Below are 15,607 nucleotides of genomic sequence, written 5' to 3'. Positions count from 1 at the left end.
ACTTTCAGTTTGGGATTTTTCAGGACCTTGTTTAAGCAGATTTTTTTTTTTGTTAATAAATAGTTTTGTTCAGCAAGCCCTGCTTCTACTGCCTCTCTGAATTTGAGTCTTCTACCCCACAAGTCTGACACACAGTTTGGAGTGAACATTTTTCTCTAAATGTTACATTTTAAACTTATTATAAATTTACAGCATTATTATTGAAACTTTACATTTTTGTAATATGACTACTTTGAGCGCTGACCTTGCATGTTCGCAAATTCCGATGCTCTTCCGGCAATACAACTTAAAAAAATAATTTCGCTTGGACGTCATGTAGCTGCTAACTCTCTTGTAATTTTGTATATTTTAAAATCAGACTGAAGTCCATATGCTGACTTAACAAAAGGCATTGAAAATATTTTCTTTTTACTTTTACAAAGAAAAACTTTAGTTTGGACACAAACTAGCGTGAGGCATCTTTTTATTTCTAAATTCCTTCTTCCTTTGCATGGTATCATACTGTAGCTGTCTTCGGACAGACTGTAAATCATTCTACGGGCTTTCTTTTGGTACTCCAGCTTCCTCTCACATTCCATAAACAGGCATGCTAGGTTAATTGAAGTCCGCATTGTGCATTGGTGTGAATGTGGCCGTGAATGGTTGTCGAGGGTGGAGAGGAATGTGTTGCAAAATTTTAAGTTGAGAACGTCTTTAAAAGTGTCCGTTTATGTAAAAGGTCAACCGGACTAAATAGCCAACCTGGCATTTTACTTTACTTTTTCCTGGTTTTAATGTTTGTTGTTGCCACATTGTCATGCATGATGCTGGATGCAGATGATTTAGTATTCTGGCTTCACTTTCTAAGCTCTTATCCAAACAAAACTGGGTCTCAGTTGCAACTCCAATGCCCCAAAAGCGGCGTTGTGTCATCCCACTGTGACTGCTCTACCCACTGCCAAGTAGCTAATGAGGTCAAATCACCAATTACACAGTCAGTTTAACCCAAGAGTGTAAGGACATGGATCAGATCACAAAGGGCACTCCATCCTTACTCCAGAACACCCATGAAGTGACATATCACATGTTCTGTGCATTCAAAGCAATTTGGAAATGTGAGAAACAACAGAGTAAAGCCCAGCAGACATGTAAGATCACAGATAGGGCAGTGGCCCCTCTTGGGCTCAGATTAATTGCTGGGTGTATCAAGACGTGACTGACAGACAAGATGCGGCACTCGGATGAATGTGGAGAAAAAACAACATTTAGTCATGTCAAATTAGAGATGCACCGATTCAACTTTTTTTCACACAGAGTACAACTAGGAGTACTTTGATATCAAGTGCCAATACCTGATCATGCCATTATGTCTCGTAATTGTGTGAAATTGTTTTATTTTAATCAAATTTTCCAGGAAATTCATCTGAGACCATTTAAAATAAAATATGATCATCATGTCGACAACATCAGAGAATTGAACATAATCATTTGCATGGCTGTGCCAAAGCATTTGCAACTTGTTCCAAGAAATGAGAAACTGCTTTTGTTAATGTGACATAATGATGCGAAAATTGGACAAGTAGTTTTGAGAATTTCAATACTGATCTGAGGACATGTTCCAAAGCAAATGAGAAAAACTGTCAAATGAATCCTACTTAGTGATAACATTACATTTTTTGCCGAAAGAAATATTTTAAAATACACAGTTCTTAAAGGTTAAATGTAGTGTCCTTAAGTTATATACAATTGAATGTCCGTGAATAGTTAAATAAATTGATACACTTTAGAGATTATGGGTTAGAATATGCACATTTTGGGCATAAACACAAAGTACTTTGTACATATATACAGTTTCTTCTGAGATAGTGTTTGTTAACAGTAGCAATTTAAAATGAATGGAACTATAAATTGCCTAATATTTTATCCTATTTGTAGTATTTCCCAGCATTCCACTAGCGGTAGGCACACCACACTTTGAGAATCAATGCTTTAGAGGTCTGCTTTCAAGATTTTTTTTTTTTTTTCGCACTCTGCCCAAATCTGCTATTAAAAAGGACACCTGAGCACAAAAGTGCAATTGCTTATAGTCCATTAGATCCAGGTGCAGAGCCAGGATAAAGGCTGTCTGCTGCCAAAATACTCAACCAGCTAATGTAGGATATGAAAAAGCTCATATTCCAGCCTAGCAAGTGGTCACATTGACCTGCGGTTGCAACAATAGTGAAACTATAAGACACTGTGAAATGGACCGACAGCTTTATACATCATTTGTGAAGCTCATTGGAGCTGCCTCATGACTATTTACTGTCACTCATAAAACAACAACGCTTGTGGTGTTGCTAACGGAAAGGTGTATCATATTGATTCTGTTTAAATGATTAAACAAGCCAAGTAACATCATCATCCTTCCTGCTATTTTCTGTGTGGATTCACGTAAATGAGCCTTAAAAAGGGAAGTCAGTCCCTAACATTTTATTTACAAAAAAATGTTATCTATGCGCCTTCACTAGTTGAAACATGGCATTCTGATTAATATTGTGTTTGTGGACAAACAACAAAATCCACCCGGTTTTAGCCATCTCAGGGGGCGGCCATTTTGTCACTTCTGTCGACTGAAAATGACATCACAGTTGCTCAGTGTTGAGGTAATGACCAATCACGGCTCAGCTTCAGAAAACAGGTGGGCCGTGATTGGTCGTTACCTGATCCCTGAGCAACTGTGATGTCATTCTCAGTCGAAAGAAGTGACAAAATGGCTGCCCACTGAGATGGCTAAAACCTGGTGGATTTTGTTGCTTAACTGATATTCCGCAAACACAATATTAATCAGAATGCCGTGTTTAGAATAGCTGAGCTGCATAAAACATATTCTTGTTTACAATTTTTGGGGGGATTGACTTTCACTTTAATGTTGGGCTTAACAGCTACATGAAACTTGATCATGAAATTTAAATAAATTGAATTTAGCTCTATGTACAGAAATCATTTTACATCCACAATTTAACTTTTTTTTTTTTTTTAACCACAACAATGAACTGGTCCATGCGTCCGGATGGATGGATGGATAGATACGTAGATGGATGGATGGATGGGCATCTTTGCTATGTACTCATCATAAAACATTTTTATTCTAAGGCGTCAGATTCTGCAAAACTCTGAAATAAATGCAACCACAAACTTTGAGCCCAGACATGTATTGTTGATTCTCCTTTAAACTGTCAGACGCTCTGTTTAAAACTCAAAACTGCTGCGCCTTTGTGACATTATGAAGAAAGCAAAGTGAATAGGCACCATTGTAGTTAATTGCAAAGCTGAAAAGGGAGGGGTGGGGGTGGACTAAATCCCACATCCATTAAATCAGTCTTTGCAACAGATTAGCCAGAGCCTGATATATTAGAGGAAAACAGTTTTGAGATTTCCCACTCCCACATGTGTTCACAAAGTGACCACGGCACCTGTGCTGTCTCCCTCAAGCCAGACAATTGTGTGAGAGTTAACAGGTCAACCTCAGGGATGCTATGTAATTATGCTAATGCCTTTAGAAAATAATAGGAGGTGTTAATTGGCACCATTGTTGTTATGGTGCCTTTCCTGGGCATTACTTTCTTTTTGCATCTGATGGGCTGACTGGGCCACTTAGTTATGTGATAAAGTACCACCTGTTTCCTTACAGTAACTCCACTATCAGTCCATGTGTATGACTTTGTTTTTCCTTGTCTCATCAACAGCGTTCTTGTGCTTTTGACAAACATGATTTTCTTCTAGGTTCTGACAAGTGTGCTAATAGGTTTGACAGTACCATCTTTTGCTTCCACATGCTCTAGAGCAGGAGTCACTAACCTTTTTGAAACAGAGAGCTACTTCTTGGCTAACGGCTAATGCGAAGGGCTACCAGTTTGATCGAAACCTCTTAAGCAACAAATTTGCTCAAATTACCATCCATAATAATATACGTTCTTATTAACAATTGATGACATTCATTTTTTAGAAGACACTGATAATGTTAAATATTTATCACAATAATTAGTAAAGAGATAACTATCAATTGGCAACATTTTATTATTATAAATCTCTGCCAGTTTTTTAAATGTTTTCAAATGATTACATCTCCAGCATTCCTAGAAATTCACAATGTCCATCATATATTATTATATATATATTTTTTTTTTTTAACTTGCATCTCTGATTTGAGAGAGACAGATAGACAAGATCTCTGGTTTTAAAGAAGTCTGGGTTTCAAAGGAGGACTTGGCTTCCAAGCAGGTTCCTGATTTTTAACAGTGGTTACAAGATTGAGTTAAAAAAAAATGTAACAGTCGGGAATGTATGACCTCAGGGTTTGAAATAGCCAGGGTTTCAAAGGAGCGTTGGGCTTCTGAGCAGTGTTCTGATTTTGAACAGCAGTTACAAAATTGAAAACTCCATGTCTGAGAATGTCCCTGAACAGGATTTGATCACCAGCCCAACACACGGGTGTAACCCACTAATCCATCTAGACAACTGGGATTCTTAACCAGTCATTGTTTCAAACGACAGTTTACCCTCCAAGCGGTCACGATCTATGACAGCTGTCCCTAAATTGATTTGAGAAATTCAGTTGTCCGAATGTGTGACCTTTAAAGGAGTCAGGGAGGGTTGGACTTCCATGCAGGGTTCAAATTTTTAACAGTGGTTCAAAAAATGAGTTCAAAATTCATTTGTCAGTATGTATGAATTCAGTCAGGGTTTCAAAGGAAGGTTTGGCTTCCAAGCGGTGTTCAGATTTTTACACTGATGACAAAATTGAATTAGGCTGAAATGTAATGATGGTTAGGTGTTAGCGCGCCACCTGTTGCTTTAGCAGAAATTACGTTCTTAAAACGTAAAGATTATTTGGCCAAACAGTCTGACAGCAAGAAACATGAACTGGATGATCTAAAATGATTTGGCGGGCTGGATCTGACCTTCCAGGCCTTGAGTTTGACACCGTAACTCCACTTCATACAGTTTGATTCCGCTTTTCCTCTTTCTGCAATTTATGTTACTGTGCCTTTTGTTGAAATGACTTTCTTTGAGTGGTTAGAAGCTTATAGTGGCACCTGTTGCCTTGGCATGCACTCCAGGGCCTAGAAATGTGTTTTCATGAAGCTGGTGTTATTTAGTGTGGACAGATTGCTTTTGGGTTGTTTCTTCCTTCCTTTTCATCCCAAAACAGGGAAAACGTTTGTTTTAAAAAAAAATACATGTGGTCATAGCTTGAGGCTAGTTCATTTCAGTGTGTTATTTTTAAGATAATATAGAGCAGATGACGTGCTCTGTGAATGCTAACCAGTACCATTAGCATACAGGAAGAGAGATGGAGATAAAGCGCAAGTCTCTGCAGTCCCTGTTAATATATCTGAAGATGGATATTGTCTGCTGGGTGCCAAGACTATTTTTGGAGCCCTTGACTCTCTCTGCCCCTCTGATCAGCTTTGTCATCTGGTGGGAGAGCCATGGCACCCACTGGATGGTCAGGGATACATCGTTAACGCAGTAAATACAGAATCCCTGCTTGCTTTATTTTAATCCATAAGAAAAGGGAGAGTCAGAGGCGTCCATTGTAGTGGATTCGGAAATACCTTTCAAAAGTGACTTCAAAGCAATGTGTGCACTTTTCTTTTTCTACTTTCCTCATGTACATACACTGTACAGCACAGGTGACAAACTCAAGGCCCGGGGGCCAGATCCGGCCCACAACCTCATTTTATGTGGCCCGCGAAGGCTAATCATGTTTCTTATAAGTTGTTTTCATTTTTAAAGCGACACTGCGTCATATGTCAGTTTTGGTTTATTATGGCGGCGCCATGTGGACAAAAGCGGTAGTGTTTTGAAAAAAATCAACCACATTTTCCATGCGTGCCAGCGCGTCGTGTCGTGAAATCCCGAGCCGTCTTTAAAGCGAAAGGAGGAAGTGAGTATGCCGTAAAGCAATTCAGGACATTTGTAGTTTTTTGTGTGCCAGGGTTGATCCTCCTTAAAGTTGCTTTGTGCCAGTAAAAACGATACAGACCCCCTCAGGGCATGAAGTCCCATTTAACTACTGTACTTGTAAGTCAATGTTTCATCAAAAGAGTTGTGAAAAAAGTTTATTAAGGTCGATTTCTTGCCCAGTGCTGCTTTAACAACACTGATATATGAGGTACGGCAATGTTATTTGTTACCTAGCTTCCCCTTTAAGTAATTGAACTAACAATTAATTATCGGCTTATAGTTTCAAAACTAGCTATCCATTAATGTATGGATAAAATTAGCAATCAACTAATTGTACACAAATAAGTCGTAAATTGTGGATGTAACTGCGGTTTCTTTCGCTGAGTTCATGTTGCCATGTTCTTTAAACAGCAGTTGATGAAAAAGTCAATGGTGCACTCTATTTTTTCCAAGTCTTTCAAGCATTATTTCTTGTCTTGACTTGAGGTTAATGATGAGGGCAAAGAACCAAAACAGTGACAAGGAACCAAAACAGTGAGAGTCTAATTTCTTCTATTTTTGGTTTTGCATCTTTGCCCAGGGCATATGTCCTTCCACATTCCAAAACGTACATGTTAATTTCATCACAGACTCCAAAGTGTCCATCCGTTGTGTGAACGTGAGTGTTGTTTGTTTGTCTATATTTGCTCTGCGGTTGGCTCGCGACCAGCCAGGTACTGGTGCAGAGCAGCCATAAAGCTATCAACTTTATGACACATTCTAATGAAATCATAAACATGAATATCAAAAGTTCTGCCTTTACAAAGACAATGAACACCGCTGAATACTGAAAAATGTTTATATTGGTTCAGCAGTGTAAAACTGCGCTCAGGGCTGTTTCTTGTACTTTGGCTACCTTTTTATTTCCATACAGGGGGGAAAAGATATATTGCTCCATGCATATATTATTTATGCCTTGTTTTAAATTGTGCAAGTGTACCCAATGGTATACCTTGTCCGAACCTTCCGAGTTTCGTTCTTATTTCTGTTAGAGCCATCTCATAAACTGTAGTATTTTGCCATCTTTTGTTTTGCTTGTTTATTCACTTTCTTCCATCGCCTTGGCTCATTTTTCTGCTTACCTCTTCATTCTGCACCAGCTCGAGATGACTTCTGCAGTTTACACGGAAATACGCACACATGCCCACCTGACCTCAGCTCTTTGCTTCTCGTATTTAACGTACACGATTTGATTTGAAGTTTTTTTTTTGTTTTTTTTTTTGCTGTGCGCGTGTGAGGATTGCGGCGCATTGGTGAATGAACGTGCGCGCTGGAGTAGGAGGAGGAATTCGGATATGGGAGGAGGCGGGGGGGGGGGGGGGGGGTGTTGGTGTACGAGAACTCCGCTTGGCTGCGGAGACTCTCACTTGACACCGTGCACAGCAGCAGACTGATGCGCACACTCAACATCTTGGGATTTTCTGCAGCAGCACCAAATCCACCACGAAAAACTTGTTTCCCCTCTGCAGGATCTTTACGCACAGCGTGCCGACACGCCGACGATGCGGAGATGAGCCTCGCGCGGTTCTCCATGCTGCTGAAGCCTCTCCTCCTCCTCTTCCTCCTCCTCTCTTCCTCCTGATGAGGGGAGCAAAGAGGACGAAAACAAGGCTGACTCATGTGTTCTTTTCCAAAAAGAAGATCGCAAAGGTGGAGCGATTAGAGCTGGGCTCATGACGGAACTATTAATCCTTTCAGTGCACCAAAGAGGTTTGGAAACGTTTGGATGGAATTTGGACGAGTGTCTGCTACTAGAACTGTTTTTGGTCTTGTATGAAACCGGCGATTAGTTGTTGCCACACATTCTTCCCTAATGACTGCATTGAGGAGATTTTTTATTTATTTTTTATTTTTTGAAGGGATGAGTGGTTTCTCAGCGTGAATTTCCCCCAAAACTCACCTCTTGTTTTCTCTCCTAAAGTACTCCACATCTAAATGGAATTAGTTGAGTCTGCAGCCGTTAGTGAAAGGAACAGACATGGTACATGGACACAGCTTCCATCACGGTAACCCAACCTCTTTTCTTTCTTGATTTAAGACGGTTTTAATTGTTTGAAATAGACAAAATATACGAAGTGACTATAGAAATAGTTATTAGCTTGTTTTTTTTCCTGAAATACAAAAAATATTTCCAAATATTTCTGAACCCAAAAAATGTTTTTATATAAAATGTTTTATATAGCAAAATTTGCAGTATTTAAAATGATCCATTTTTGGAATGTCTCAGTAAAAAAAAAAATCATCCTAATGCTGCCATGTTTTCTGTGCTGAAGCAACACTTATAATAATAACAAAAACAATAACAATACATAGAGGTGACATTGTTCAATCCAAGCTGTATTTCTCATTCCAGTTGTTGCAAGTCTTCTCCTACTTGGCTTGTCTGGTGCAACAAAGAGAGATCCATCAGGTAACCACCACAAACGTTTCATGTGAGCACAATATACGATTATGACCAAAATTATTTTGTGGTTCACTGGCTTGTGAAGAGGAGAAAAGACCGTCCCCATGACCACCCCATATCACTTAAGTGGTCTGAACATTGGTGGTGGACCAGGCAGGACCCTTCACCTTTTTTTAGGTGTTGTTAGTTTTCACGTGTATGCTGCTGTTTAAAGTTGTGCTTTACCAACTCTCAGGTCATTTTATTTCATTATAATTAGTGACCCTTGAATTTGTGTTTCAGTGAAAAACAATTCAGGGGTAAAGCCAGCTGGTAAGTGTGGAACGTGGGTGAAAGAACCAGAAGGAGGTCTTTTCACTTCTCCCAATTACCCAAACAAATACCCCCCAGATACAGAGTGTGTGTACATCCTTGAAGGTAAAGTTCCTCTCGACTGTTTTAGACATGACTAACCACCCAGGCGTAAAGACCCTTTTTAATCCTGCCACTTATTTCCACCGTGTCTTTCAGCCCCCCCAAGGCAGTGCATCGAGCTCCACTTTGAGGAGCACTATTCGATTGAGTCCTCTTGGGAATGTAAATTTGACAACATCGAGGTTCGCGATGGCCCTTTCGGTTTCTCTCCCATGCTCGGACGCTATTGCGGTCAGCACAGCCCGCCGGATATCAGGAGTAGCGGCCGGTACCTCTGGATAAAATTTGTTACAGATGGCGAACTGGAGGCAGTGGGATTTTCAGCCGGCTACAACTTCACTGCAGGTACTGTCCACAAGTCCACTTGTTTCTGACACTGCACGCCTCAAAGCTGAATAACAAATATCATCCAGGGACTCTGCCTGGTGTGGAATTATCGATTGTCTGTCTCTTTCCATTGGCTATATACTATCATTGGCTAGGCGCTCCCGGGACTAGTCAGGCTGTTCTCCCTTTGTCTTTCTGCATCTGGAGTTTTGTGGAAAAATGTCACTTCATACAAAGTGGGGAGGGGGGGAACTTCAGCGTTGCTATCACCAAGCAGTGAACCCTGATGTGATAGAGAAAATGTTTTTGGTCTTCCTATTTCATTTCCATTGTCACAGAGAAATGCATTTCTGTCAACAGTGCATCAAACAGCGGCATGTAAAACTCCACGCTTAAGTTGTCACTGCAGTTGGTGCTTCAAAAAGCGGAAAAGTACTTCTGGTACCTTACACTTAAAAAAAAAATGCCGACTGTTCGGCTTGGCGAGAACATGTTTTGAAGGGAGTAAAGATCATTTTCAAGCAGTTGTGGTTGTGTTCAAAAACATTCTAAATGTGTGGCATCTCTGGTTGCTAGCCTGTTACTGAGGCCATCGATGACGAGCGCATAACTGTGATTTATTCACTTCACTTTCACTTGACTGGCTTTCGTGACACTGTCAGCTTCTATGTGTTTGAATCTTGACACAGCATTTGTGATAACTAGGTTAGTAACCTTACATGCCAGAACAACCTAGAAGCATGCTAGTGGGAACAAAGCCCAGGTGGAATGAGAAGTGAGCTTTATTTTGAAGGGAATTAGGTGGTGATTCCTCTCTTATGTTGACGTTAACCCAGTGGGTATGGATGACGGATGTCACATTATTTGGAAACAGTAGCCCATATGTAATAAGTCAGATGCCGTCTTTAGTTTGCATAATTTTCAAACTGTGAGAAGCAGAGTTTAGCCAAAGATGTCGTGCAGACAGGCCACCAAAGTCATATCATCAGCAGGGGATACATAAATGCTGTTTTGATAATGACTTGCTAAATGAGAGTGATGCGTCTGAAGCCTGTAAGAGACTTAGGAGACTTGTTATTTGGTAGCTTTGGCACAGAGACGATGTGTGTCCTCTACAGCAGAGGGACAAAGCTTTTGCGGCTGAATATTCGGAGCGCTGGGTAAAGACCAGGTCCAAGTTTGAGAAATCACTTTTCTGAGAGGATTAATGAACAGTGACGGTTAGCCTAGCATAAAGACCAATCCAAACGGATAGTCAGAAAGTATCCCGCTTGGAGCATAACACCTCAAAGAGTTCCACTCAAATGGGTACAATGTCATTTTTTTGTGGCCACTTTTTTGGGGAATCTGGCACTCGTCAATCAGTAGTTTCATTTCCCAACTCATCTTCTTGTGAACATATTTTGGGGCGGGTTTGGAGTAACTGGCAGCTAGCTTGGATGCCGACATGTTCCGTTTATGTATTTATCTCTGGAAATTTTCCGACGGTAAATGGGTCCAAGAAAAAAACCCAATCTTTGCATCTACAGTAGGCGATATTAAACATCTGAACAGTGTGCTTGAAGTAATAAAAGGATCTCTTCACCTTATGTTAGTGTCTGGCATCTAGAGCTGCATTGTTCACCATTTTAATTCACACAGCTTGACTCTGCTGAATGAATGAGAAGGAGAAAAGGGCAGTCAAGTTGCCATGAATGAGCTGCCTTTACTCTCCTAAACCTCTTGTTTTTCACTGCTCTGCATCCTGCCGTTATACTTACACTGCTTGTTTGTATCAGATATAGAGAGATCGTCAAAAATGTCCATTGTTGTACTTATTTCAAACAACAATGGGGTCTCTTTGTTTCTAATTTCATTTTTGGAAGATTATCATTTTGAATTGTTTTCTCCTTGCATCAATTAGAAGTTTCTTTTCCTATAACTGTGCCCGACTTTCAATTCCACTTGTTCATTTGATAGCGCATAGTTTTCGACAGTTTGATCACCTAAAGCAAAGAGGGACTTATTTCACTCTTAATGGCGACCTGGCTCAATTGTGTCCATATTTGAGATTGGTCGCATAGCTACTGAACATATTTCCTCCATGTCATTTATTGTACAACTCCACCAAAGGCTCTTGCTGTGTGAAATCACTCCGCTATCCCACTGTCATCACAGCGAAACCGCTTCTGAATTGAACAATTTTCAGTTCGATAAGTAACGTATGGCTGAGGTCAATAATCACAACAGGGAGCTGCGGCTGAAATCGCGAGTGGAGTTGATGGATCGTTCATACATCCACGAATTGTCTGTACTACCCTTCCGGTATAAAGTCACGAGTAACTGACATTGGGTTGGAAGTAGATCCCCTTGATTGGTGGCCTGTCAATCAAAATAAATACAGCTACAGTCATATCCTCACCTACAGGTGATGTAAGGTCTTCACCTAATCTATCATTCTTAGTTTTTGTGTGTATGATCTTATCGGGGGACTTCTATGTGGGGCCGTCAGGGACATAATTCAGGATTAAATCTCATGCACACTACGGAAATGCTCATAGATTTCAGCCACTGTCTGTGCTTTTGTATTGTATCATTCAAATACAAGTCAAATCAATAGGGCTTTACAGAGCAATGATTAAAAACAGGATTACATTAAAAGGTGAAACTCAAAGTAAACCACAATATAAAATCAGGACAAATGAAAAAGGAAACACCTGATTAACAAAACGTGTTTATATCGGCAAAATAAAAGCAAGATGGTGAAATTATTTGTTTTATTTGTGAAAAAGCAATAAGGATTGGCTCCAGCTCAACCGTGACCCTTATATCACATGAGATATAGAAAATGGATATGTGGACCGGTCATGTGTTTATTGGTGTCCAAGCAAGCTCCGTCTGGACTGGGAATCATTACAGCATAAAATGAATGGAATTACAGTTAGGATTACAGATGGATGAGACTATCATAAAGAGGCTAGGACCATAAGATTGGACCTTGATAGGCTCAAGCTGGAAAATTGAAAATTGAATCGAAGAAATTGACTCTTCACTCTCTGCTGCTGTGGTCCGCACCACTCCAAAGAAAGTAAAACTACTGCTCACTTTTGCTTTAATTCCCATCGTATACTTGGTATATAAATGTGGCGACCTAAATGAAGTCCATATGTGTCCATCGCTTTTACCTGAAAGGACGGAGATGTATACTGTTTGACTTTTTTTTCAGCCAAACAAGTACATTTAGAAAGATTCAACGTATAATACAAATGACATAATCAGGTTGAGCGACAAAATTTCAGTCATTTTCCGAATGAAAAGAGATCTTTCTTTGCAAACTGGACGTTCTATTTTTCCCCTTAACATTGTCCTGCTGCACGTGTGGCCTGGTGAAAGGAGCACAATTCCATTTAGCCTGCCCCAAGGGTGGTGGGAGAACAGCTTCACAGAAAAGACTAGGATTCAATTCATGAGTAGAAATGGAGACTGAATACAACCCGACACCCGCCCGATCTTTTTTTTTTTTTTAGGTTCTGCCCTGATCCCTCTAAAGTTTGACATTTGTGTTTCTATGTAGGAAAAATGGTTGGCAACAAACCAATTAGGTAGGCCACATACAAGGAATATTATAACACGTTTTTTTTTTTTTTTTAGAAATTTGTGTCCCACTGCAATTTTAAAAATAACTCAGAGAGCAATAATGATAATTAAAATAATAGCTGTGATTCATTCACCCTGATTCATTCTGTCATTCAACTTGTTGCTAGGCAAAATTCACAATGATTTCTGCAAATAAAATACAAAACTTTTGCATAAGCCATTTTCGTCCAACTAGCTAATTGAATGACAAACGGATGGCACTTATGTCCCTAGTCAGAGAGCCAACAAGAACAGGAACATGAAAGGAATGCAGATGATCTTTTGTAAATTGAAGCACAACTCTGCATTACCTATGCAATACATTACATATTTGGTAGATAAACAACACTATCTTGCCCCTTATGCAGAGTCACCGCTGATCACAAGACTGCCTCCCTTTGCTCCAATGTTTTTTGTCCTTACTCCTCTTTAAAATTGCAGTCACATTCTCTGCAAGTTGTTTTCTTATTGTTGTGAGCTTCCCACCATTTGTTCCATTCTCTTTCCTCTACGGGGGAAATGTGTAGTACTTCATTACTGGCCGTTTATGCAGGCTCCTTGTGTGTAATACCATTTCCCCGAAGTAACGCTATCAGCTTCAATGGCTTGGCATAGAGAAAATAACCCGATTTCATTTTTTCACTCGACTTTTGGAAGTAAAAGCCGACTGGGGGAGTGTTGCTGGCTTGCCTCATCAACCTGACATTACACAAAAAAGATGAATAGTTGCTGACGAATAGTGAAGTAGCTCAGCTGATGACACCCTTCGCTCAGCACCGTTGCTGTTTTTAGCAAATGGAAACTGAAGGAGTGAGTTAGCATTGCAGGCACACCATCTGCAGCTGTGGAAAAGGGCTGCCGTCACCCCTAACCAGAATAGCCAATAGCTCTTTTCTTCTCCACTGGTTCCTGCGTCGTGGACTGCACACCACATCCCCGAGAACAAGTCTTGCTTCGGAATATGTTGCTGTGTACTCTTACTACACGTAATCTCAAATTTTCCCCCAAATTAAATGTGTTAATGTTTGTTGCTCATTCCAAAGCTGCAGCTCTGCAAATAAGCACTTCCAACCGAGTGTTTAGTACACTTGAACAGTGCAATGAGCTCCAATACAAGCGCTGCAATAAAGGTTCAATACAATGGAACTGATTCAGAAATGATATTCCACTATGATCTTGTAGATGTCGCTGTAGAATATAACAAAATAACACAATATACACCACTTCAACCACTGGCTCTGGTGGGTTACCAGTGGTTTACTACCAGGACTGTATCGTAAACTGCAGTTGCGTCACTTCCTATACACAAAAAAAAACAATTCCAATGACGTTGAGACGTTGTGATAATGTAAATAAAAACGATTACACTAATTGTTGAAGCTTTGCAGGTGGAATTAATTTTCACATTCTTGCTAGATGTACAACCTTAGTTGCTCAGCATTCGAGTATCTCCATTGTCGTGTGGGTTTCGCTTCATAATGTGCCACACAATTTCGATGGGGGACTGGTCTGGACTGCTGGCAGGCCAGTGTAATACGTGAACTATTTTACGATGAAGGCACACTGTTGTAATGTGTAGAATGTGGCTTGGCATTGTCTTGCGGAAATAAGCAGGGACGTCCCTGAAAAAGAAGTTGCTGGGATGGCAGCATATATTGTTCCAAAATCTGTATGATTTGTACACCCTAAAAACAATTGGGTTAAAAATAACACAATTTTGGGTCAAAAATGGACCAATCCACAACATGGGTCAACTTGACCCTACTTTCATGGTTGCTTTTGCAGAAAACAACCCCAAAACTGTTTAATTTTATGCAAAAGGCCATTTTTGGGATTGTTTTTTACAAAACAATGGAAAATAGTGGGTCAAATTGACCCAATTTATGTATCGGTCCATTTTTGAACCAAAATAGTGTTATTTTTAACCCAACTGTTTTAGAGTGTATGTATAGCATTAATAGTGTTGAAAGAGATGTTCAGGCACAAAAACAATTTGAAATGTGGACTCGTCAGACCACAGCACACTTTTCCACTTTGCATGAGTCCATCTGAGATGATCTTCGGGTATTGTTGACTTTCGCTTTGCATGGTTGAGTTTTACTTGCATTTTAACTGACAATAGCTTTCTGAAGTGTTCCTGAAAACATGTGGCAATATCCTTTACACAATGATGCCGATTTTTGTTATTGCAGTGCCGCCTAAGTGATCAAAGTTGTTCTTCGGTCTTGCCACTTGCACGCAGAGATTTCTCCCAGTTCTCTGAATTTTTGGATGAGCATCATGAATATGAACCAAGTTAATGAAATCCCTAAATTCCATGCAAATATACATTGAGAAATGTTCTCAAACTGTACGACTATTTGCTCATGCAGTTGTTCACAAAGTAGTGACTTTCTTTACTCGTGAACAACTGAGCTTTGCTCATGCTGCTTTTATAACTAATCACTACACTCACCTGTTTCCAATTAACGTGTTCATCTCTAGAATGTTCCAGACAGGTTTTTTGAGCATTCCTAAACTTTCCCATATAACCTTATGACGTTCCTGGCGAATTGGTATGGTGAAGAGTGATCCCTCAAACCCACCCTTGGCCTATGTGTCCACCCACTCTATAATTTTTTGAATATGGAACTACAATATAGGTACTATTTATACACAATATGATACTTTTTGTAGTATATTACTATAATTAACTGTGGGAAATGCCAAACTTTGTCTTTCTAGTGTGTCTCTTGTAAACGCGGAATGTTGCTCGGATTAAAACTACAGCTCCTGTCCAATTTACAATAAACATTTTAGGAGGGACATTTAATGTCGTCCTAAATATTAAGTGACTCAATCAACAATGGGATGACTGTAATAGTCACTTATAAATTA

The 15,607-nt window shown here is 39.8% G+C and overlaps 1 protein-coding gene across 6 annotated transcripts in view; it reads left to right on the top strand.

Annotated features, from left to right (window-relative positions):
* Positions 1 to 7,325: 7,325 nt before the first annotated feature.
* Positions 7,326 to 15,607, top strand: part of neto1l (neuropilin (NRP) and tolloid (TLL)-like 1, like) — a 53,133-nt gene continuing 44,851 nt past the window's right edge. For 5 of the 6 annotated variants that reach the window (XR_015084485.1, XM_086021382.1, XM_086021381.1 and 2 more), the window contains exons 1-4: positions 7,326 to 7,976; positions 8,324 to 8,380; positions 8,657 to 8,791; positions 8,885 to 9,133. Coding sequence is in view for 5 of the 6 variants with exons in the window: in XM_086021382.1 (XP_085877508.1) it covers positions 7,949 to 7,976; positions 8,324 to 8,380; positions 8,657 to 8,791; positions 8,885 to 9,133 (469 nt within the window). In the remaining variant the exon portion in view is untranslated. The remainder of the gene's footprint in view (positions 7,977 to 8,323; positions 8,381 to 8,656; positions 8,792 to 8,884; positions 9,134 to 15,607) is intronic. The other variant, XM_086021380.1, reaches the window with a different exon arrangement.

This window comes from Filicampus tigris, chromosome 21 (genome assembly GCF_054856515.1).
Source record: "Filicampus tigris isolate MCC_2025a chromosome 21, RoL_Ftig_1.0, whole genome shotgun sequence".
Classification (NCBI taxonomy): domain Eukaryota; kingdom Metazoa; phylum Chordata; class Actinopteri; order Syngnathiformes; family Syngnathidae; genus Filicampus; species Filicampus tigris.
Note: the sequence above shows the minus strand (reverse complement) of the source record. Positions and strands in the feature narration are given on the sequence as shown.